Source organism: Salarias fasciatus, chromosome 7 (genome assembly GCF_902148845.1).
Source record: "Salarias fasciatus chromosome 7, fSalaFa1.1, whole genome shotgun sequence".
Classification (NCBI taxonomy): Eukaryota; Metazoa; Chordata; class Actinopteri; order Blenniiformes; family Blenniidae; genus Salarias; species Salarias fasciatus.
In genome coordinates, this window is record NC_043751.1 from 27843298 (window position 1) to 27866834 (window position 23537).

Genomic DNA, 23537 nt, shown 5'->3' on the forward strand with positions numbered 1-23537 from the left:
TGGAATCGGCTCCAGCGCCCTTTGACCCTGAACGGGATCAAACAGTGGAGAAGATAAATGGATGGAACTGGAGAGATGAATCAGATCCCGTCTGTTCGATAACTTAAGAGTGATTCTGCTTGTTGTGTTTTATGCTGTGGAGTTGTGTTTCAAACTCTACATGGTGAGTTTAGCCATGGATGTATTTGTGGGGTAGATCTCTGATAATGTTTCGGGATTGTTGTGTCAAACTCTGAAGAGTTAACTGTAAATTGATCAGTGCGCTGGACTCATGAAGCCATTTAGCATTTGAGACCTCGACAGTGCTTTACTGATCAAATCTGTACTGCCAGTAAAATGTGCTGGCGTGCAAGAAAAACATCACGTTAATTAATTATAGCTTTGTTCTTCACCTATTGTCTGACGGCTGCGACCGGACTCTCGGCCGAGGCTTAGTTGGGGATTTGTGTCTTTGTTTCAGGTGGTGTCATTTCCCTTCTTCCATATTTTCATTTCCTGTTCTGATAGCCTCCGCTGACACCGCAGGCCAGACTGCTGTCAGCTCGATGCTAATGGCCCACACACACACACACACACACACACACACACACACACACACACACACACACACACACACACACACACACACACCAGTGCAACTTGATTCTGTAAAAATCAACAACACGAGGCTGAAACGCCTGAACTCTGGAGTCCTGTTAGCGTCGTCGCTACACCGTTAGCTCTGAACCCGTCCCTCGGCCGCTTGGCTGATTTCATTTTGCTAACACGTTGACGTTCGGTGTGAATTCAGCCATGAAACAAACAGGAACTTGCAGAGAGAAGCTGCATTTTTTTTCAAACGACAACAACATGTGAATGAAGTCGAACTGTAATTCTGCAGCCCAGACGATTTGCTCCACTTCTGCATTTAGCAGCCGACGAATCCCTCTAAGATTCAGATCAGCATGATCCGAAAAATACCAGACAGTTGAGGTGAATTTAGAATTACCAATAAGCAGTTTTGTTTTAGAGGTGGAGAAGAACATGCAAACTCCACACAAACACAATTCCATTAAAGTTTACTTCTATACGACACAATCACTGAAAGGCATTTTTAATAAAGACTTCCACTCTATTCCAATTCCACATGAGCAAGTTATAGGGTCGGAAGAACCCTGCAGAATCAGAGGTGGAGGAAAGGATTGAGCAGAGACAGAGCAGAAAGCAGCAGACATAAATCTACTGGCTGCAGACAGATGGGGGCAGGAGGCTCCGACCACACACTTCCACTTCCACCGTGAGAGATCCTGCAGGAAGAGAGCGAGAGAGAGACTATAGGAGAGACAGATGTTGGTGCATTATAGCCTCCTACTGCGAGGCTGGAGTACAAAGCACTCGTGTATCCCCTCAGGGAGTCAGAATAAAGACATAATCCCATGACTGCAACGTTTTTTTTTTTGCAGGAGACGAACGACCAGAAGCTGTTTAACATTGCCAGCGAGCTCCTGAACACGGAGAAGGCGTACGTGACTCGGCTAAAGCTGCTGGACCAGGTGAGGAACTCACCGAACGCCTCAGCTCCTCTGTTTTTAATGGAAGTCAAAGTAACTCCCATTTCCTGTACCTGTGCCTTTTTCCAGGAGTTTTATGCAAAGCTCATGGAGGAGGCAAACAAAGGGACGTTCCCTGTGGATGTGGTGAAAAACATCTTCTCCAACATCTCCTCCATCACAACGTTCCACAGGGATTTTTTGCTGCCGGACCTGGAGAAGCGCATGGGAGAATGGTGAGCTCCAGCTCAGAGACCGAGAGATCGCTGATCCCGGTGAAGGTTTTTTTCCCGCAAAACTAAAATGCTCTCCCCTTCCTCACAGGGCATCCACGCCTCGTATTGGGGACATCCTGCAGAAACTCACGCCCTTCCTCAAAATGTACGCCGAGTATGTGAAGAATTTCGACAAGGCCATGGAGCTGCTCAAGCACTGGACCGACCGCTCGCCTCAGTTCAAGGCCATAATTCAGGACATTCAGGTATCTGTGAGATAAAATCCTCTCCGGTTTGCTGTTTGCTTCTTTTACTGTAAAGAATATTTTTGTCCTAAGTTTTTTTAGATTTTTGCAGCATAAAACTTCTTCTTTTGTTTTTGTCATTTCTGCACAGAGTCAGGAGGCGTGTGGCAGTTTAACGCTCCAGCACCACATGCTGGAGCCGGTGCAGCGGGTCCCCCGGTACGAGATGCTGCTGAAGGACTACCTGAAGAAGCTGCCTCAGGACGACCCGGACCGACGGGACGCAGAAAGTAAGAGGAAGCGGCTCCAAACCATCGCGCCGTGACAGGCCGCTTCTGCTTTTTATTTAAATCTGTTCGGTTTGTTTTCAGAATCATTAGAAATCATCGCTACGGCAGCGACTCACTCCAACTCTGCCATCAGAAAGTCTGTGAGTGACGCTGATCGATGCAGAATCTCTCAAACGGCGTCGCTCGCCCCTGACTAAACAGACGGCTCTTAACCTCTCAGGAGAATCTGAAGAAACTGATGGAGATTTACGAGATGCTGGGAGAGGAGGAGGACATCGTGCACGCCTCCAACGAGTTCATCAAGGAGGGCAACCTCCTCAAACTGGCGGCCAGGAACGCCTCGGCGATGGAGCGACATCTCTTCCTGGTGAGAACGAGCGAAGGCGTCCTCTCTGAAAACCTGCCGAGGCCGAACGTCTGCGGCGCTGTTCAATCAAAACAAGTGAATCACTTCGTGCCGGGAACACCTCCTGTGTGAAAACACATCGGGGGCTCATGAACCCATCTTTAAATTATGAAGATTGCAGGCTGATGTGATTACGCCGCGGCTGTTTCTCATTAGTCGCGCGCGAAATGCTTCCCGGCCGTGTCGTTGAGGCTACCTGCAGAGTTGAATGTTGCGCCCGCAGCGTGCTGAAAGCCCGATCCGCCGCAGCGCCGCTGATCCACCGCTATCCAAGCCTCGCGCGGCTCAGCTGCAGAACGTCTCTCTTCTGTTCCCACCAGTTCAACAACATGCTGCTGTACTGCGTCCCCAAGTTCAGCCTGGGCGGGCCCAAGTACACGGTGAGGACGCGGATCGGCATCGACGGCATGACGGTGCGCGAATCCAACAACGAGGACTACCCGTTCACCTTCCAGGTGTCGGGGAAGGAGCGGACGTTAGAGCTCCAGGCCAGGTATTCCCAGGAGCTGTGGCTAAAGTAACTGTAGTGTAATAACTCATGTAATAACACAACTATATTCTCTGTTTTAATTTTTTTTTTTTTTTTTTTAATCGTCCTCTCTCATGCAGCTCAGAGCAAGACAAGGCAGGCTGGATTAAGGTACGTTAATCCACAATATTATTCCCTTTGACTGACTTATTTTGATAGAAATTCAGTTTCGATGTTGTTCTTGTTTCACAGGCGATCCAGGAGACCATCGACATCTTCAATCAGAAGAACGAGTCCTTTAAGAACGCGCTGAAAGACGTGGAGGAAGTCTCGGTCAGCGTCTCATCCAGATCAGTTAGAGGTGATCGCGTCCGCCTGCCCGAGCCGTCGTTCTGAGCCTGTTTCCCTCCGCAGAAAGCCGAGCTCGGGAAGCGAGCCCCCCGGTGGATCCGCGACAACGAGGTGACCATGTGCATGAAGTGCAAGGAGCCGTTCAACGCCATCACCCGGCGGAGGCACCACTGCAGAGCCTGCGGCTACGTGAGTCGTCTTGATGTGGGAGGAAGGACCTGGCAGCGGCGGCGGGTTTGGGTTAGAGATGCGGGCAGGATACGGGTTCAAGAGCCTCACATTCTGCTCAACCCGCTGCTCAGTGGGATAAAAATCATCTCTGAAGAAAAACCACCAAGAAACATCACATAAATAACTTTACAGTCATATTTAAGCAGAACTGTCACTTTTATGCTTTATGCACCGTTACAGGTTTTCCGTACATTTTCAACAAAATGTGAATTCAAACTTTGTTTCAATCAGATTATTGTTTGTATTATTTGCAATATGATGCATTTTCCTCACTATAGTTTCTATATTTAACAACAAATTTAAGATTCATGCCTAACAATGTCATATTTTTTAAGAAGAGATTAGTCTACAATGTTCAAATGTCATAGAATTATAAACCATCAGCTTTACTAGTTTATATATACAAAATATATCTGCAACTTTTCTGATCATCTGTCCATTAATCAATCACCAAATGCAGAGATTTTGCTACTACAAAGTAATTACACAAATTAATTTAGATACAAAAAAACATGCTGAACATTTTATGAAACAATGTGATTGATTGATTCCTTCGCAATGATTTGTTTGATCATATTTTCCTTTTGAAACTGCAGCTTATACATTATACAGTTGCTGCAGTATCTCCAAAATGTAATCACAATTAAATGTTAGAATTTTTTTTAAATACTCAAGAATTTTCTGTATATTTTTTCCCCTTCAGATGTTCCAGAAAATTGATTTTTAAGAAAAAGGGCAAAAAAAATGTTACTCCCTGTAAAAAAAAAAAAAGGAAAAAAAAAATCAACTTATGTAACTTACGACTAATAAACATGCAATAATTATTTTAAAACATCTGTTATGCCTACTTTTGCTGGTATATGAAAGCTTTTTTCCTTATATCCACCATCTGGTGCAGCATGAGCAGTGACTACAGGAACGTCAGAGCTGTGTTTCATGCAGACATTTTGCAGACGTATTTCAAGATCTCTGCAATCAAAAAAGGAAACAGTTGCAGGAATATATTAACATATAATTCTGAAACTTTTAGTACCTAAAATGCAAAAAAAACAAATTCTTTTCACATTCTGGCTTCTTGCAGGTGGTTTGCTGGAAATGCTCAGACAATAAAGTGGCGCTTGAATACGACGCCAACAAGCTGAACAAGGTCTGTAAAGACTGCTACGCCATCCTGAAGGGCGAGAGCGTGACCGAGGGCAAGAAGAAGGGCATTCTGGAGGTGAGGGTTCAACGCCTGCGTGATGCCTCCGAGCCTCCACCCAGACGGGAGGCCGGACCCGGCGCCGTGACTCCTGCATGTTCTCCCTGTGCAGATCGAGGCGGGGCAGTTCACGGACAGCAGCATCATGTGCGGCTTCCTGCAGTACTCGGAGAGGAGCAAGCCCTGGCAGAAGGTCTGGTGCGTCATCCCGGAGACGGAGTGCCTGGTGCTCTACCTCTACGGCGCCCCGCAGGTAAAGCCGAGCGGCCGGCCGAGCCGACGAGATGCTCTGGAGACGCTTCATGCTGATCACATTGTCCCCCCCCCCCCTCAGGATGTGAAGGCCCAAAGCACCATCCCCCTCCTGGGCTACACCGTGGAGGACAGCGCCCGGCCCGCCGACCCGCCCGCCGCCTTCCGCCTCTCGCAGTCCAAGTCCGTGCACGGCTTCGCCGCCGACTCGGAGGAGCTGAAGCTGCGCTGGCTGAAGGTGATCCGAGTGGCCGTGCTGGGAGAGAGGCCGGAGCGCCCCCAGACCGACGGCGCCAACCCCGGCGTGTCGGACAACAACAACGAACACGAGGCCGGCACCAACGGCACATAAGGCCGCGCTCGCCGCCAGCTGTTGGATTTTTCTACACGGAAACTGCTGTTGTGTTGTACATAAGATCCAAACCCTCCCGTCTGACCTCCAAGCCAAATCTCTTAAGGACAATGTGGAAACTTTTTGTGCTGGATAAGCTGCTTTTTCTTCTCTCCTTTTTTTTTTTTTTTTTTTTTTTTGTTTGTTGCCTGGATTTCCTTCGGTGAGAGTCTCTGCTAGAGCTGTGCTGGATTACTAACAGACATTTCTGGTACAATCAACACTAGAGCAGAGGAGTCTCACAGAACATCGACCTCCCACTAATGAGCGAACGTCCGTCTCCACGGATCAGAGCAGAGCCGGAGCCCAGACTGTCGCGCAGCTCCCCGATCATGATGTGAATCATTCCAACCAAGGCTGCTGGGTCTCCAATGCCGCCTACCTGTATAGGACCTTTTTTCTTTGTTTTGTTTTGTTTTGTTTTCTTAAAAGGAACTGTTGTTTTTATGTACAGAAATTAGTCACAAGCTTGGTTTCTATAAAATAGAAAACATCTAAGTATAATATAAAGTATTTACAGTATTCCCTGTTTTCTTTGCTTGAGAGGAAGGTTCTGAAATCGAGTGATGATGGTCTCATCTGCTCCTCTCTTTCTAAAATGAGAAATTCATCTGGCGGAATGTTCGTTCTCCCTTAAAATGCCCTCTTTACTTGGTTTAATTGATGGATGAATTCAAATTGAAACTTGTGCCAAATGAACCCTGGGGGGGAAAAAAAACACGCCACCATGACAATCAGTTGGTGGTTACTGTGAAACGTCATTTTCTTGGCGAAAATACTAAATAAAATGAGATTAACTGTTGCGAAGCCACGGTGTCAGGATGAGGGAGAACAGCAGTTTGCCGTCCGGGTTTCTGGAGAGAGAGTCGAGCGAGGATCATCGTCGTGTTTGGTGGCAGGATTTTCTGTTCAGATGCAAAAAGCAGCACAATCAGGCAAAGCAAGCCGGTGCGACCAATGTAAATGTGTTTTTAATGCTGTAATTAATTTTCTTATTTAAAAGTAATTTATAGAGAATGACGAGCATGACCTGTTGAAACGTAGCACAAATTCGTTCCTCGCTGTCAAGAAGTGCTTTTGTTAGATCGCTTTTTTTTTGTTGTTGTTTTCTGAGAGCCAACAATTTCTTTTTTTTTTTTTTTTTTTTTTAATCCACTAACCTGTGAAGCGTCACAGAGTCCAGCTGTAGTACTGTAAGGACTGTTGGGGGGGGGGGGGGGGGGGGGGGGGGGGGGGGGGGGGGCGTGCCTATATTTTCCAATGTGTGCTCAACGCTGGTGCTTCACCACAGTCACCTTTCAACTCGTCCCCCTCCCAGAATTCAAACTAATAAAAACAAAGAAGAGCACAAAAGTTCAGTCTGCTAGATCTGAATATACATCCTTTTTTCCCCCCTCCATCCTCCTGAAGTCCTCTCCAAATTTTTAAGGAAAATAATGCACTTTATGGCCTAAAGAAAGTGTACCTTCAAATAAAAATAAAACCCAGTGATTTCTGTGAATGTGGATTATTCGGTAAAAGACTGATCTTTCATTTCATTATTTGATCCAAGTTTCACAGGGGACCTTACTTTTTTGTTCCTGGTTTTGCTTCTTGGTTGCACAATGAGTCAATCCGGCTTTCAGCTGCTCATTTTAAAAATCTTACATTTTTACTCACCTTCCAGTATCCGAAGCGCTGTGGGCTGAAATTTACATTAAATGTCTTAAAAGGTTCTAAATCTGTTTCACCTCCTAAAAGCTACTTCATTTCTGAAGAGGCTGAAGCATTAATAAAACGGCATCTACAGACGTGGACAAAATTGTTGGTACCCTTCGTTTAATGAAAGAAAAATTCACGGTAGTCAGAGAAACAACTTGAATCTGACAAAAGTAGTAATAAATAAAAATTCTATGAAATTTAACCAAAGAAAGTCAGGCATTGCTTTTCAACCATGCTTCAACAGAATTATTATAAAAAAAAAAGATAAACTCATGATGCAGGCCTGGACAAAAATGTTGCACAATCTTTTGAGGCAATCACTGCAATCAAACGATTCCTGTAACTGTCACTGAGACTTCTGCGCCTTTCAGCAGGTATTTTGGCCACTCCTCATGAGAAAACTGCTCCAGTTGCCTTTTCCAGACGGCAGGTTTCAGCTCCTTCCAAAGATGTTGGATAGGATTTAGGTCAGGGCTCATAGAAAGCCACTTGAGAACAGTCCAATGTTTTCCTCTCAGCCATTCTTGGGTGTTTCTAGCTGTGTTTTGGGTTGTTGTCCTGTTGTGAGACTCATGACCTGCGACTGAGACCAAGCTTTCTGACACTGGCAGCACATTTTATCTCTAGAATCCCTTGATCATCTTGAGATTTCATTGTACCCTGCACTGCAGCTCCAGAACATAGCAGAGCCTCCTCCGTGTCTCACAGTAGGGACAGTGTTCTTTTCTTCATGTGCTTGTTTCCTTCTGTGAACATAGAGCTGATGTGCCTTGACAAAAACTTGTGGCTTGTCAACATGTAGTCTGGCAAATTCCAGTCTGGCTTTTTCTTTTTAACAGTGGTGTCCTCCTTGGTCGTCTCCCATTAAGTCCACTTTGGTTCAAACAGCGGCGGGTGGTGCGATCCGACACTGATGTTTCTTTAGCTAGAAGTTCACCTTTAATCTCTTAAGAAGTTTTTCTGGGCTCTTTAGTTACCATTCCTATTGTTCGTCTCTTTGATTTTTCATCAATGGGCCATTTTCACAGCTCCACCACTTCCTGAAAATAGCTGTGCACATTCATTTCCTGTCTTGCATTATTGGCCAAAATGATTAATCCAGGTGTGTCTTGTTGCAGCGGTCTAAACCAGACACACCTGGATTAATCAGTTTGGCCAATAATGCAAGACAGGAAATGAATGTGCACAGCTATTTTCAGGAAGTAGTGAAGCTGTGAAAATACCCCATTTTCCTCCTGTGGCTGCGTCCAGGAAGGTTGGCTACAGTCCCATGAATTTTGAATTTCTGAATAATTTGTCCAACCAGTCCACATGTGTTTTGTGGATTTGGAGAAGGCATTCGACCGCGTCCCTCGTGGTGTCTTGTGGGGGGTGCTCCGGGAATACGGAGTCCGGGGCCCCTTGTTAAGGGCCGTCCGGTCTTTGTATGACCGGAGTAGGAGTCTGGTCCGCATTGCCGGCAGTAAGTCGGACCTGTTCCCGGTGCATGTTGGACTCCGGCAGGGCTGCCCTTTGTCACCGGTTTTGTTCATCATTTTTATGGACAGAATTTCTAGGTGCAGCCAGGGGTCGGAGGGGGTCCGGTTCGGGGACCACAGGATTTCATCTCTGCTTTTTGCAGATGATGTTGTCCTGTTGGCTTCATCGAACCAGGACCTACAGCATGCACTGGGGCGGTTCGCAGCCGAGTGTGAAGCGACAGGAATGAGGATCAGCACCTCCAAATCCGAGGCCATGGTCCTCGACCGGAACAAGGTGGCTTGCCCTCTCCAGGTAGGTGGAGAGACCCTAGCCCAGGTGGAGGAGTTTAAGTATCTTGGGGTCTTGTTCACGAGTGGGGGACAGATGGAGCGTGAGATTGACAGGCGGATCGGTGCAGCGTCTGCAGTGATGCGGTCGTTGTATCGGTCCGTTGTGGTGAAGAGGGAGCTGAGCCGAAAGGCGAAGCTCTCGATTTACCGGTCAATCTACGTTCCCACCCTCACCTATGGTCATGAGCTTTGGGTCATGACCGAAAGGACAAGATCCCGGATACAAGCGGCCGAAATGAGCTTCCTCCGTAGGGTGGCTGGGCGCTCCCTTAGAGATAGGGTGAGGAGCTCAGTCACCAGGGAGGAGCTCAGAGTAGAGCCGCTTCTCCTCCACATCGAGAGGGGCCAGCTGAGGTGGCTCGGGCATCTGTTCAGGATGCCTCCTGGACGCCTCCCTGGGGAGGTTTTCCGGGCATGTCCCACCGGGAGGAGACCCCGGGGAAGACCCAGGACACGCTGGAGAGACTATGTCTCTCGGCTGGCCTGGGAACGCCTTGGGATCCTCCCGGAAGAGCTGGAGGAAGTGTCTGGGGACAGGGAAGTCTGGGCATCCCTGCTGAGACTGCTGCCCCCGCGACCCGGCCCCGGATAAGCGGCTGAAGATGGATGGATGGATGAATAATATGCACAACTGCAGTGACAGGAACATCTAACTGCTTGGAGATGGTCTTACAGCCTTTACCTTTGACATGCTTGTCTATAATTGTCTTTCTAATCTCCTGAGACAACGCTCTCCTTTGCTTCCTCTGGTCCATGTTGGGTGTAGTACACTGCATGTGACCACCTGTCGCCCTCTATATGAGCCACTGACTGATTACAAGATTGCAGACACCTGTGATGCTCATTAGTGGACACACCTTGGACAGACATGTCCCTCTGGTCACATCATTTTCAGTCTTTTCTAGGGGCACCATCATTTTTGTCCAGGCCTGTTTGAGTTTATTTCTTTAAATAATTCTGTTCAAGCATGGTTGAAAGGCAATGTCTGGCCTTCATTAGTTAAATTTCATAGAATTTCTTTTTTTTTATTACCACACCTTCATCAGATTGAAGTTATTTCGCTGACCACTGTGATTTTTTTCTTTCATTAAGCGAAGGGTACCAACAGTTTTGTCCACGTCTGTATATCTGGTGCTTTGGTGCATTTATAGTCACTATGACAGTAAATAAATCCAAACACACTGTAAACACCACCAAATTTGATTCAGCAGACTTTATTATTAAAAGGTGGACTGCTAATTAATCCTGCAGTTTCCGTAAGACAACCAGAGAAATAACAGATTTAGAAAACGTTTATTTTCACAAAAAAAAGCCCCCCCCCCCCCCAAAAAAAAAGTGAGATCAAACAAAAATATCAAATGTTTCTTACAATTAAAAACGTGATTTTTTTTGCCTCACATCTTCCAGTCAGTGGAAATATTCAGGATATTTTATCTCATTCAGCCAAAGTGAGGAAAAGTTTCGAGTCTTTTAGAGAAGTTTGCTGGGTCTCCATCGACGTGTGGCTGAAGTCTCATCACAGGGGAAAAAAGAGCGTCTTTGTTTGTCCGTCTCAGCCTTTGGACTGCCGGAGCAGGCCGCGGATCCGGCGCACCAGAGCCTGGATGAAGGTGTAGCGAGAGCGGACCTGGCTGTACAGGCCCTCCACCTCCAGCAGCTTCCTCTGCAGAGCCTCGCCGAATCCCGCCGCCATGTCGCTCTTCAGCTGCACACAGCAAACGGAACGATGTGGACGTGCTGATAAAAAAACAACGCGCCGACGTGCACAGGCGGCCTACTGCCGGTTCTTACCACGTCCAGGTCTTGCTGGCTGACTCTCGACAGGCCGAGTCCTCGGCTCCCGCTTGCTTGCAACCCGCCGAAAGCATCTGAAGAAAAACAGACGTTGAATCGGGCGGGGTCGGACAGGAAACTGACTTAAAAGACAACACGACTCACCGTTGGCTAGTCGAGATCGGTATAAACTGGCTCCGGGCAGCAGAGAGTCTTTGGGGTCGGAGGGCGTACAGTGCAGGAGGTAATACTCCAGATGACGCCACAAAACGAACAAACACGTCTCGATGACGTCTGAGGAAGAAACCGGTCAAGGAATTTCACAGCAGTTCGTGACGTGGCGTTAGTTTAACTCACAGACAATCAGTCTGTGGATTAATGTGCTGAAAAGCGACATATTTAGTGTAATTCTCCTGTGAAGAATGAAGGATACAGGAGCAGAGCGCCAGCAGCTTGGCTCTGTTGTTGATGAGCTGGACCAGCCGTCTCTTGGCCAGCAGGCTCCTCTGGACGGAGGAGATTTTCTCCACGCCTCCCGGGCCGGACACCAGGCCCTGGCACAGCTACAGACAAGAAACAAGTCTGCTGTTAAGGCTGAAGACAAAGCAAGGGGAGAGTGCTTAAGACAAAGAATGCATGAGTACGGCAGCAGAACTGTCAGAAGAATCCTCTTTCATGAAACCACTAAATCACAATGGACCAATCAGCGTTATCATATCTCATAGCTAAGAAATAAAGCTGATTTATGGGCTGGTTACCTCCTTGAGCTCCTCCGGAGGCAGCTGATCCAGGCTCTGCAGTTTGCCCAGGCTCTGTCGGTGACTTTGGTGGAATCGGAAGAAATCAGCGGCGCTGTTCTTGAGCAGGTACAGGATCAGACCCAAGCTCGGGACTCGGGAGTAAGCCATCGACGGCAGAGCGGAGGGGAGATCTGACAGAGAGAGAGAAACAGTCGGACGTCTGCTGAAGTGGCTGAGAGACGCTCAAGAGAAGAGAAAATGACATCCTGAGGGCCTGGACTTCAGCACCGGTATCAGAAGGACATTTTACAAGCTGAGAAGGACAAATACTGTAAAGGAGGAAGGAACAGTCGGCTTAACAGAGACATGAGTCAAATCCCCCTCCTTTTAAAGTATGGGCAGAATATCACTGACCTGTTCGTCCTCCGTCCCGGGACGCTGGCTCGCTGCCAGACGGGCTGAAGAGGCAGATGCTGAACTGAGCCTGGGTGGAGCTCTGCAGGAGGAGGGTCTGGCAGTACTCCATGATGTTAGCGCACACCTAGAAGGAAGACAGCACGGCTCAGAACACCCAGACGGGGCACTCATGTCAGTGTTTCAGTACTCAACGTTTACGCTCTGTATCCTCCCTCTGCCGGTGTGGAAGACAATCCTGATGTAGTGAAGGATTATCATCGAACCTGCTGCATGGCCACCTCCATCTCTTCTCGCCGCTCTGCAGATTCCCCGGGAGCAGAGATCTCCGCCTGCTTCAGCAGCCTCTCACGCTCACTTCCTGCCAGGCGGCCGAGCAGAGACAGACACAGGCGCTGGAAGAGAGGAACGTTTTATATGACTGTGCAGTTATTAAGCTGAAGACAGAAGAGGTGAGACCCTCGATATGTAATCACACAGAGAGAAGGTCCCACCTGGAATCTGTTAATGTGTCCCTGGAACTCCATCAGAGCTGCACTGTTCACTTCTCCACCCATTTCAAGAGCACCTGAGAGGGGAGGCATTATGATTCATATACTAATTTTAACAAGAGGGAAACAGTAAACATGGAACAATCAAGTAAATGAATCTGATTGCTTTCAGCTCGGTGTGATTGCTGCTTTTCCATACCTGGCAGAGCAGTCTTACTAATGATCCCAGTGAGCAGGGAGAGTTCCTGCAGAGCTCCCATACTGAGCTCCTGGCATCGCAGCAGGGACTGGATGGTGTCTGCATGGACAATCAGCCACTGGAGAACCTGAGTTCAGACAAACAGACGCTGCGTTAAAACCACCTACTTCCAAATCCTCACTTATGTTTCCTGGAAAGACAGATACACAACAAAACAACCTTACAGAATACAACCATAGTCAAGGCAAAGATTAGCATTTACATGATCAAAATATGATCTATTAGTAGAAATATCAGTTCCAGAGTTGTTGCGTTTACCTGTGCTGCCCCCTGCTGGTGGTTTATGGAGGTAGACGTCAGGATCACTTGAAAGAGCCTTAAGGTCGGCAGCAGGATCTGCCGGTAGCGATCCAGAGGACTGGGGATGAAGCCTGACGGGTCCCTCATCACCCTGCAGCACACAGAGGAACGCAACGAACACTTAGGACACTAGTTTGAAAAGAGACTCAGCTAAATGCACCAGAAAGCAACAAAAAATATTCTAAAATATATCGTTTTCTGCGTACCGGTGTGCGTCGCTGTCAGGAACCATGTCAAACACCTGACACTCCATGAGCTGAGCCACCAGACCGCAGCGCAGCAGCTCCACAGCTCCCTCGCCCGTCTTCGCCACGCGAGTCAACAGAGCCTGAAGAAACACAGTCAAGTGTTTCAGAATCCTGCACTCCCTCTGGCAGACATTCATCATGAGCACTGAGCATGAATCTTTAACCACCGCCTCACCATTTTGCTCTCGTAGATGTAGAGCGGCTTGAGGAGCGGCGGCTGAGGCGTGAGCATCGTCTGCAGGGCGGCATCGTCTTGTCTCAGGCTCTCCACCAGCGAGCGCAGGTAGCCGCTGTTGCACACATACAGCAGCCACTGGTTCTGGCGGTCTATCGACAGGATCCGGTCCAGAACGGCCAGCGCCAGCATCTGATAGACCGGGAGAGACGGAGACGACGGCAAGAGGCACATGAAGTGTGAATATTGTATGATGAAAAGAATCCTCTCACTGAACCAGGAAAAAAAGGTAGAACAGTAGTGAGAGTGGAAAACAAACCGTAATCAACATCAGGTCTCAAAGTCTGGATCTTACCCGGCTGATCTCATGGCCATCGCAGGCGTCCCGACACACAACCTCCATCAGAGCTTTGCCGTAGCTCTCGATGATGGCCAGGTTCTCTCTCTGCAGTTTGGAGAAACCGTCTTCAGGGGCAGTGAGACGCTCCCACATCGCTTTCCCTGCGGAAAGAAACCTGCTCAGGCGGCAACTCAAAACTGTGCAAACTGCTGAATACATTCAACACCACCGATACAAGACGACCCCACATTTTGTGAAACAAAAAAAAAAAAAAAAACATTTTCTTATACTGGGATCAATACCATAACTTTTAAGATAGTAACAGCTTCAAATAAAAATCAAAGCTCCTGTGAATTTCTAAATTAACAGACTGTTTTCATTATAATTGCTATGTTGTACCTGTCTGTAGAGTGTCTGGTTCTTCAGGTTTCTGGGCGATCTGAAGGTAGTACAGCAGAGAGCCGTACAGGTGAGCACGCAGACGCTGGTATCCACCTCCTGAAAATGCAAAAAGACAATATAATCCTTCAAACATACCATAAAAACCATCTGTTATGAATTAAAGGGGCTTTTAAGGAACCACTGACCAGTACAGAGGATGAAGTCGAGCAGCTTGCGGAGAATCAGGTGCAGGGCAGAGTTGGCGATGGAGGCGAAGCCGGAGGAGGCTTCTAGCCCCTCCCCCTGCTGCTGCTCCGACAGCACCGACTGACTGAGGTGGGCCGTCAGAGTGAAGACGGCCCCCGCAACTATGGGCATCAGTTCTCCTGCCGCATCCTCGGACAGCACCTGCAGAACCGACAGCCACTCAGAACAACTCCCCGACGACTCCCTGAAGCACGGAGGCTTGCTGGGTGCATCGTTTCACTCCAACCCCCCCCCCCCCGATATACAGAATATGATGGAGTCTTTCTGGACCTTGTCATGCAGGTCCAGCAGGAGGTCTCTGATGATGAGCTGCCTGTCGTCAGCTGGAATCAGGTCGGCGGGGCAGGCGGTGAGCAGAGTCTCCACCAGGCTCCTCCAGGACTGCAACGCTTGACGCTTGGCGCTCAGGCTCCGGCGGACGTGGTTACGCTCCACCACTTGCTGCAGGATGGAGTTCACCTCCTGCAAACACGTTCAGACACCGAGTCTGCATTTTGCTACAAACTAAAGAACCAGCCGACAACAGTGGTACACTCACCTCCATTAATAAGGGTCTCTGTCCAATGGCTGCCATTCCTTGAAGTGCGTTCACCTCAGCAACCAACACTCTGTGAAGCAACTGGTAAGATGATAAAAAAAAACTAATTTAACAAGAATCAGTGTAGGACTGCAAAGTAGCAAAAATAACAACAGAAAGAGGAAGCGGCATGCTTGAGCTCCACACCCACCTTGACGTTGCAGACAGTGTGTCCCTGCTCGTTGACGTGCTCGCAGTTGGAGATCACCTGTTCTATCTGAGTGCGCTCAAAGAAGTCCAGCTGCAGCAACTCAGGCATGTCCTGACTGAAGTCAATGGCGTCCAGCACACTCAGCAACTTCCTGCGCACTGTTGGGGCAAGTAAAGACAATCTGATTTAATTCTGTAGAATTTTGAGCTCCTCGCATGTCAGCTTGCATCAGTCTCAAAGTAGATCTTAAAACACGATTCTGATAATATTATCTGAACTGAATGCAGACTGAAGCGTCGCAAACCTTTAGAAACTGTGTCGAAATGCAGAAATCCGCTGACTGATCTGGTCTCTTCTTCTATGCCTGACTCCCCGTCCACTGAGGAGATGAATTAGGAGGTTTTTAAGCACAGACGTATCAGGAAATCATGGTTACTCAGACTATAAAATATGATTTAATACATTTAATATAGTTACAGAATGCTTTAGCGAAGTAAAAACAAGACCACATCAGGCACCTGCATGCTGAGCGTGTGGCTGGTCGTCCAGCAGGAGGCTGACGAGCCGCTGTGTGTGTGAGCGCTGACGGTTCAGCGAAGTCACTCGCAGCTCGATTGCAGCTGTTTTCATGAGCCAAGACATCTGGGACAAGGCGGCAATCTGGTTACCTGAGGAAATCCAAGATTTGAATCAGTCAAAGACAAGGAAAACATTTTTTGGGAGTGACTTCCAAAAGTATTTTATTTTGTTTTGTAAAATCTGAAGCATCTTTAGGATGCAATACAGAAATCCCCAATTATTATACTGCAACGTTTGTTTTCTGCTTTTCATTGCAATGCGAGGGATTTCTACAGTGAAAGCAAAGAGCTGAGCAGGGATTTCTTCGCTCACCGCTCAGAAGGAAGGGTAGGTGTTGCAAGTGAGAAAACAGGAAGTCCTGGCTGGTCCTCAAATAGCGCATGGTGGGTCCAGATGTGTCTGGGCAGGCGCACAGCTGGTAGATCACCTACGAGAGGAAGCCAAAAGGCACTTAAATGAGGTTCTCACTGAATCTAAACTCACAGTCGTGTCTCACTTATCATTACCTGATAACAGAGCTCAGCCAGGTGGGGGGCCTTCTGTGTCAGTGCAGGCCCGGACCTCTTCTCAGTTCCTCTCTGCAGCAGACTCAGGATTGCATGCAGGCAGCTCCGTGGACACCCCAACACGCCTGGGACGCACAGGCACAGTCAGGAGCTCCATTTTTTAACTCAAACCATTGATTAATAAACGCTGGTAAAGCTCCTACCTGGGTCCTGGAGATTGGTTGAGGACACGGACTTCTTAACTTCGTAGCCCAGAAGGTAAAGTGCCAGATTAGGCGCCTTCAATTCCAAAGAGGTGATGAGCAGGTTGAGGATGTGGATCTGAGTCTCGTGTCGGATCCTTGCCACCTTCTTCGGTTGCTCCAACTCTGAAAAATCCACAGTTTGGTGTAAAAAGAGAAGCCAAGTCTGAGTGTGATGAAGATTTCACCAGCACAGAATCAAAGCTTTCAGCTGAAAAGACGCTTTTCTCACCATCTCCTTTCTCGGTTCCTTCTTCTGCCTCCTCGTTATCCAGACACTCCACAAAACCGGCCATAAGCTTGTCACTCACAGTCTGTTGGACCGAGAGACAGAATGATATACCACGCAATACTGATCCCAACCGGGACAAGTTAGTGAAACAAATCTCAGTACCTGGTCGTGTGTGAAGTCTCCCACCAGTCGAGTTTGAATGTTGGGGTAGTTGGCAATGCGACGCAGGATCTTGGCACTCTGGAAACCAGCCTCCGGGTTTGAGCTGCTGTGGTACAGATATCTGCAAGAGACAAGCAAGAGTCCCATCAAAGGTAGTCAGAGCATTTCAAATGTTCCAAAAAGTCAAAACAACTCACACTGACTTAACATGTATGGTTTTCTGCCACCTACCTGGCGATATTGACGATGTGATCGGCCCTTCGGGTTTGAGGACTGACGCCCTGGAGGAGCTGCTCCAGCGGAGAAACCAGTAGGGAGGACTGGCTCTCCCTCAGAAGGTCCATAAACATCACCTCCTTCTGCAAAGCCAAGTCCAGGAGGCACAGGCAGTGCAGCACTGCCGACTCCAAGTGCTTTTTACCTGTAAGAGAGGGAGGGTGGAGCCTGTTATCAGAGCAGACACACACACACAAACCGTCTGTTTGTGACAGAAGCGTATGCTCGCTCACCAGGGAAGGGTGCATAGGTGTCCAGCTGGCGCACGCCCTCCTCCAGCAGGCTGAGGCAGAGCGCCAGCATGGGCGAGTCGTTGAGCAGGTGGAACATGATGCTGTGGCCGGGGGGCTTGTGGGCCGGGACCTGCTCCCCCTGCAGCTCCACCATCTCCTGGATGAAGTCTGACGGCTGCGGCTCGTAGTCCCGCAGCAGCTTGTGGAACACCTCCAGCACCGAGTCGGCGACCTCCCACTGAGAGACGACAGGACAGCTGAGTAAACACACGCTTCCGGCACGCGACTGCGTCTCGGCGCGGGGAGAGGAGAGGACGGAACCTTCTCCGCCGGGCGGCGGTAGGCTCTGGTGGGGAACGGCAGGAACACGGAGTCTCGCAGGAAGTTGAGGTAGGGCTGGAAGCCGGGAACTCGGAGCCCCGCCCCCAGATTGACTGGCAGACTGCTCTCGACCAGCGTGCTGATCAGATGACAGAAGCCTCGCGTCAGCGGATACTCCTCACAGCTCGACTCGATCTCATTCAGCTCGACCTGGCCACAAGAAAAACAACCAGCGCTCATCATGTGGGTTTTTCTTCACTTATACTACATCAGGCAGACAGCACCGTTACACATGTTAGAACAGTACTGAACATTACAGGTTTATTATACATCGGTACAAGAAGCTCCAGATAATTGATGATCCAGTGAAGAGTGCTACATTTTTCTACAGCAAAACATTTAAACACAAATCCAACTACATTCCTGTCTGCATTAGTTCTGATTACTAATTAAAAACAACAAACTTCATCCCCTAAAAATCACTGAAATTTAATTTGAGTGCTTAACAATAATACTTTAGGAAGCTTTTATAACTAATGAGTCATTCTGGAAAAGAGTGAAGGGAGGAAGACAGAAGTGGGACATATTGGGGAAAAAAAGCTGGATTCAGCATCCAACAAATAAAACAAACTCACCTCGATTCCTGCTGCTTGTCTTTGTCCAGAGGCTCGCACTGTCTGAAGGATCTGTGGTATAAAAAAAAATACAGAAATAAATAAAACTTAAGCCTCAAACAAAACAATCGTCAACACATAATGCAAATACACTACAAACTATTGATCCAAAGCATCAGTTAAGAGCTCATATTTATTATAGATTTAGGGGAAAATGGCGATGCTCGTCTAAAATTTCATTTCAGTTCATAAAATCTTATATTCATTTCAGTGAAGAGTATTAGTGTGACTGTTATATTTAATTTAAAAAAAAAGAACCAAACAGGAAAACATCAAAAGCTGAGATTAAAGCTATCATATACAAGAAATCATCAGAATAATTTATCACAAAATTAATTCACCATGCCCATTAATCAGGTAGCAAACAGAAAGTCTGTGGTTCATGTATATTTTGCTGTATTTTACTTAATAAATAGGTAAAATGACCGTCCTGTACCTGTGTGTACTCCAGCGACTGCCAGAGCGAAGCGGCGATCTCTGGTGACTTCCCAAAGGCCGCCAGGCAGAGCAGGAGCTCGGCCTTCAGGATGGGAGGAACGCTGCACTGCAGCAGACCCAGCATCACCACAACCGGGGCCCACTGCGGGTGTTCGCACAAGGCCAGCCGAGCATTTTCACTCTGGACAGACAGAAGCCGGTCAACACTTCACTGTGATTTTATATTTCACACCCCGAGTGGGAAGAACTACCCCTACGGTGTCTCACCCATGTGATGATGACGGTGAGCAACTCCAAAAAGGAAGTTAGTCCCTCCAGCTCTCTTTGGGTGATGCCCCGGAGAGGCGGGTGGCGGTACTGGGCTGCGTCCGGGTTTGGGAAGTCTCGTCGCAGGTTCTCGTGGTAAAGCATGAGGGACTGGAAAAAATGCTCCCAAGAAACTGGACTTCCGGAAACGCCCTGGATGTTGTCACCTGCACATGTGAAAAGGAGGTTAGTAGAGGTTTGATTAGAAACACTTAGAAATACCTAGATCATAAAAATTTAAATTTACAAATAAATGACAAGTGATTACAAATGTCCAAAGTTCTTCCAAACCAACTAAAGTCCACACAATTATCCACACAATAATATGACACACGAGTTATGGTCAACAATGGCTTGGAAGCAGAAATCAAGGTACCATAAACAAGGCTGTGGTCGCCACTTTTCTTTGATGCTGAATTCTTATATCCAGTTTTTGTTACCACTTCATTACTATGTGGGAGAGCAGTACTCAGATATGCAGATCTTTTCACAGTATTTTCAACTTTTTTCACAGAAATCAAGAGAGAAATTAATCTCTGAGATAAATCACAACATTTTTATGAATTCTGTTGAGATTTAAGTATCTAAATGAGAAGTCTATGAGGAGTTAAAACACATGATGCCATAAAAGACCTGATGCGTCAGTGTTTACAGCTTAGCAGGTATCGATATAAAAAATGTTCAACTGAAAACTTATAATAGCCTCATTAACATATGTCAGTCAAAAATGCAGACTGAGCTTTAATCAGTCCAGATTTAGAGAGTGAGCTTTAAAGCACTGATGAGATCTTACTGTGTGTGGCTCCATTGGTTTTCAGGAGACTGAAGCAGTAGTGAGCACACTGAGGGCCATTAGCGAGGCCTTTTAACATCCGAAGGTAGGAGATGTAGAGGGTGGAGGGCAGAAGGTCGCCCATCTGACGAACAAACTTGGACAGAACCACCTGCATCAGAGCACACAGAGGAAAACATTTGAAATGAGGGAAAAAAAGGTTTGCTGACACTATTGACATCGCGAAAGTCCATTTCAAGTCTTTCCTGCGGTGAGAAATCGTGACCCTCACTTGTTTATGTGGCGGTCGCTGTAGGGCCATTCCCAGGTAGGACCCCTGCAGGGAGGTGTGTTGGAGCGACTCTGTGGGACACCAGAATTCAACACCCAGCTCCAGTCCAAAGGGGTCTTTACTGTAAAATTCTCCAATCTGAAAAAAAAAAGACAAAAAACAAATCACTTCAATTAGGTTGTCAGGCATTGCAGTGTTTTTCTGAGCATGTTTGCTACTAAAATGTAACCTTCAAAGTTAGGAGGACTATGTTAGCACATATGTTGATTAAAATACTGACCAGGATCATGAGATGGTCCAAGTCCTTGCGCAGTGATGATGGAAGCTCACTGCCCATCTGTAGGGACATGTGCACCAGTCGGGCGTCTTCATCCGCTCGGTTACGAAGCTGCTTCACCTGCGTGAGTGTGGCAACAAAAGATGCAAAAGACAAACAAACGAGACTTGATAAGTCCAACAGGTGACGCACTGAATGACTTATCTTGACTAATATCTCACCTTCATTGGCATCAGTGCCAAAAAGTCTGTGATGAGCGAATGGAGGCGTCGGATGTAAAACTCTTCTTGGGAAAAACTCTCACATCCCAGGATGCCCTCCTTCATGAACAGGAAGACATCGCCAAGGAGAGCCTGGTCGGCCAGAGACTCATCTGCCTCTGTGAACTCAACCAGGGCTGCAAAGTACACCAGCACAAACAAGCACTTCTTTATATTCTGTGTCTAAATATTCTGTTCATAATTAGTATTTTTTTTTAATGTAGAAAGGAATATCTAACGCAGGTCTAATATCAACATCCCTTACCGGAGCCTTGTGGTAGCTGAGAAAGAACTCTCAAGGACAGAGCCCAAGCCAGTCGACACACAGCCTGGAGTCCTGGAAGCTTCCACGGTTGACCGTCCATCAGACGACTGTGTATTGCAGACACATACTGCCTCTCAGTCAGCAGCGGCAGCGCTTGGAGCAGATCTGACACAGGACAAGAAACTATCTCTGAGTATCTGTCATACTGAGACTAGAAGCAACTAGAAATACATGTTTATCAACCTGCTACACTGTTTAACATGCACTCACCTTCCCTATCTTCAGTCCCTTGCTCTATAAAGCTGACATCTAAGCAGTAGAGCAGTGACATAACCAGAGCCAGGTTCACGCTGTCCAGGGAGCCGTCAGCTTGAGCCGTCACCGTCTCCAGATGCCCGATGAGAGCCAGGGTATCGTCTTTACTCAAGGGTGATTGGCAGGTCCATGAAAACAGACTGTCTGCTAGTGCTTGTCGGCATTCTTTGATAAGGTCAGAAACCTAGAGAGACAGAAGGAATTCAGATCCAGAAGACTCAGATTTGTGGAGCCGAACCACCAGAATAAAATGTAATTTCACATTTTTGTTTTGATTTTTCTTGCTCCCACCTCCTTCCTGTGCTTTTCATTGCCCAGGCCACGCTCCTTCTGCAGCCGTTCAAACTCACGCGTCACACTTATTTCTGACACCAGGGTGAGGATGCGTTTAGTCAGACCCTGGTTCATCAGCTCATCTGTAAAACGTGTTGTCAATGCCACCAGCTCTGCACTAAATGAGGAAAACAAATGACAGCACACATCAGCATTAAATTCATGAGGTAAAAAAAAACAGGACAGTTACATTTATGTGAGGAGGATATTCTCAAGTACAGGTCATTTTGTGAATAACATACATGACGAAATTACCTTAGATCAAGGGTGAAGGTTTTGCCTTGGCGTGACTGGATGAGTGACCGTAGAGAGCTGGCCATACAAAGCTTCCCATCCCAGTAGAGTAAAACAGCAACTAAACCTCGAGTAAGACCAGGAAAATATGGCTGCTGTTGTTCACCTGGAGAAATACGAGAACAACTCATTGTCAAATACAAGTCGAACGTGCAGATTAAAATGAACCTAACCCTGAAATAAAACAGCAATTATGAATTTTAAAACTGATTACAAATCAATGATTTCCCTTATGTTTATTTTACCTGCTAGTAGGAGCTCCAAGGCTGACAATTCTCCAATGTCAAACAGATCACTGAGGATAAAGGCTTCTGTCAGAAGCTGCTCTGGAAGGAGCCGTGACCCCTGCTGACCTTGGATGGCGATGCCGTCTGTGCTGGCTTTGCGCACTTTTTCTCTTTGTTCTGCACTTTTAGGCTGTATTGAAGAGGAGGTTCAATGTTATTGATGTGCGTCTTAAAGGGGTAAAATATACACTGGTGCATTGTTTTTCCAACATCACAAAGAAGAAATGATAACAGAGTGACATTTTTCACATGGCCAGATGTTCACAAAAGCGTTGTGCCCAGCATCATGCCTCACCGGGTTTTTAAAGAGTGACAGAAAGTGCGGTTTGTGTTTCTTCAGTTGCAGGTCCAGCAGGTGGACACTCTCCGGCTGTCTCCTCACCACCGCTCCCTCCACAGTTTCCCATAGCTCTTTCAGTGGCCCCCACAGACTGGCTCCTGGAGAGTAAACAACTTTTTAAGTTCTCATCCATGACTGATGCTATTATTACGCTATACCATGTACGAAACAACTTTCACATCCTTTCATGAGTTCTGCATGCATAATTCCTTAACATTAGCCAAGTGAAGGGAGGACTAAGACGTAAATAATAAAACCACATAAGACGTGAGACGGGGTTTGCAAACCTGATCCCATTAATTGGTTGTACATAAAAGGTTTCGGTTTCGTTTCCAGGTATGTGAAAGTAGGTGGGAGATTAGGAGCCACCGTGTACCCAGACTTGAGGTTTAAAGACGAAAAGCTGGTGAAACTGTTTTAACTGCAAGTCAGCAAGCAGCTGAATCTGTGACCTAACGTTTCCATGGCATGGGCTGGGCTAGGCTAACTTAGCCGCACAGCTCCATGTGGTTCAAGAAACAAGGTAATAAACTAAATCCTCAGTAATCAAACAGACATATCCGGACTTGATTGTAAATTACCGAGTGATAAAATGAACATGAATTGGACAGTTATAGACAATAAAATCGTAGTTACCCGAATTTACCGCCATCTGTGTCGCCATGATTCATTCGGAAAACTGTGACATAGCTTCCGAGTTTTTGCCGGTGTAAAATTTAAAATGACTGACTCCTTATAACTTGTTTTTTATTCTGGGTGAAAAAAACGCCAGCCATGCGTTAAAACCGAATAATTGGTATCTAAGTCCAGAGGAGAACTAAAACATTACTGCACTCTGTTTAATATTTTCAGGCAATATTTTTAGACGACCAAAGGACCCGACGCAAGCTTGTTGATTCAATGGGAATTGTAGTTTTCTGGTTCA

The 23537-nt window shown here is 47.1% G+C and overlaps 2 protein-coding genes across 4 annotated transcripts in view; one reads left to right on the forward strand and one right to left on the reverse strand.

Annotated features, from left to right (window-relative positions):
* LOC115391826 (FYVE, RhoGEF and PH domain-containing protein 4-like) overlaps positions 1-6916 on the forward strand; it is a 46773-nt gene extending 39857 nt beyond the window's left edge. For 2 of the 3 annotated variants that reach the window (XM_030096194.1, XM_030096195.1), the window contains exons 6-18: positions 1443-1532; positions 1620-1765; positions 1854-2010; positions 2141-2279; positions 2361-2419; positions 2500-2646; positions 3006-3178; positions 3295-3325; positions 3407-3487; positions 3569-3694; positions 4818-4955; positions 5050-5190; positions 5272-5541. In XM_030096194.1, coding sequence (XP_029952054.1) covers positions 1443-1532; positions 1620-1765; positions 1854-2010; positions 2141-2279; positions 2361-2419; positions 2500-2646; positions 3006-3178; positions 3295-3325; positions 3407-3487; positions 3569-3694; positions 4818-4955; positions 5050-5190; positions 5272-5541 — 1698 coding nt within the window. Of the gene's footprint in view, positions 1-1442; positions 1533-1619; positions 1766-1853; positions 2011-2140; positions 2280-2360; positions 2420-2499; positions 2647-3005; positions 3179-3294; positions 3326-3406; positions 3488-3568; positions 3695-4817; positions 4956-5049; positions 5191-5271 lie in introns of all 3 variants that reach the window. The other variant, XM_030096192.1, reaches the window with a different exon arrangement.
* A 3465-nt stretch (positions 6917-10381) lies between these two features.
* Positions 10382-23437, reverse strand: LOC115391970 (nuclear pore complex protein Nup205-like). Its single transcript, XM_030096405.1, has 42 exons — positions 23249-23437; positions 22568-22710; positions 22231-22402; positions 21947-22091; positions 21650-21809; positions 21314-21542; positions 21044-21208; positions 20740-20915; positions 20522-20638; positions 20242-20379; positions 19971-20121; positions 19139-19344; positions 18870-19052; positions 18395-18445; positions 17760-17969; positions 17439-17676; positions 17161-17350; positions 16930-17050; positions 16768-16849; positions 16497-16661; positions 16294-16418; positions 16100-16214; positions 15727-15876; positions 15513-15587; positions 15209-15366; positions 15019-15099; positions 14751-14942; positions 14420-14621; positions 14232-14330; positions 13848-13993; positions 13493-13684; positions 13276-13397; positions 13028-13160; positions 12710-12836; positions 12514-12587; positions 12286-12414; positions 12020-12146; positions 11624-11796; positions 11299-11428; positions 11031-11159; positions 10884-10960; positions 10382-10797 (listed from the first exon to the last, which is right to left on the reverse strand). The coding sequence occupies exons 1-42, from the start codon at positions 23274-23276 to the stop codon at positions 10645-10647; spliced, it is 5979 nt and encodes a 1992-aa protein (XP_029952265.1). The 5' UTR covers positions 23277-23437; the 3' UTR covers positions 10382-10644.
* Between the last annotated feature and the right edge of the window lie 100 nt (positions 23438-23537).

Excerpts from the sequence above, each read along its gene's own strand:
- LOC115391970 (XM_030096405.1), bottom strand. The coding sequence starts at position 23,276 with ATGGCGACACAGATGGCGGTAAATTCGG. Across the intron at positions 21,543-21,649 it reads ATGAAAAGCACAGGAAGGAG|GTTTCTGACCTTATCAAAGA; the intron begins GTGGGAGCAAGA and ends CTGTCTCTCTAG. Across the intron at positions 13,398-13,492 it reads ACATCTACGAGAGCAAAATG|GCTCTGTTGACTCGCGTGGC; the intron begins GTGAGGCGGTGG and ends GTGTTTCTTCAG.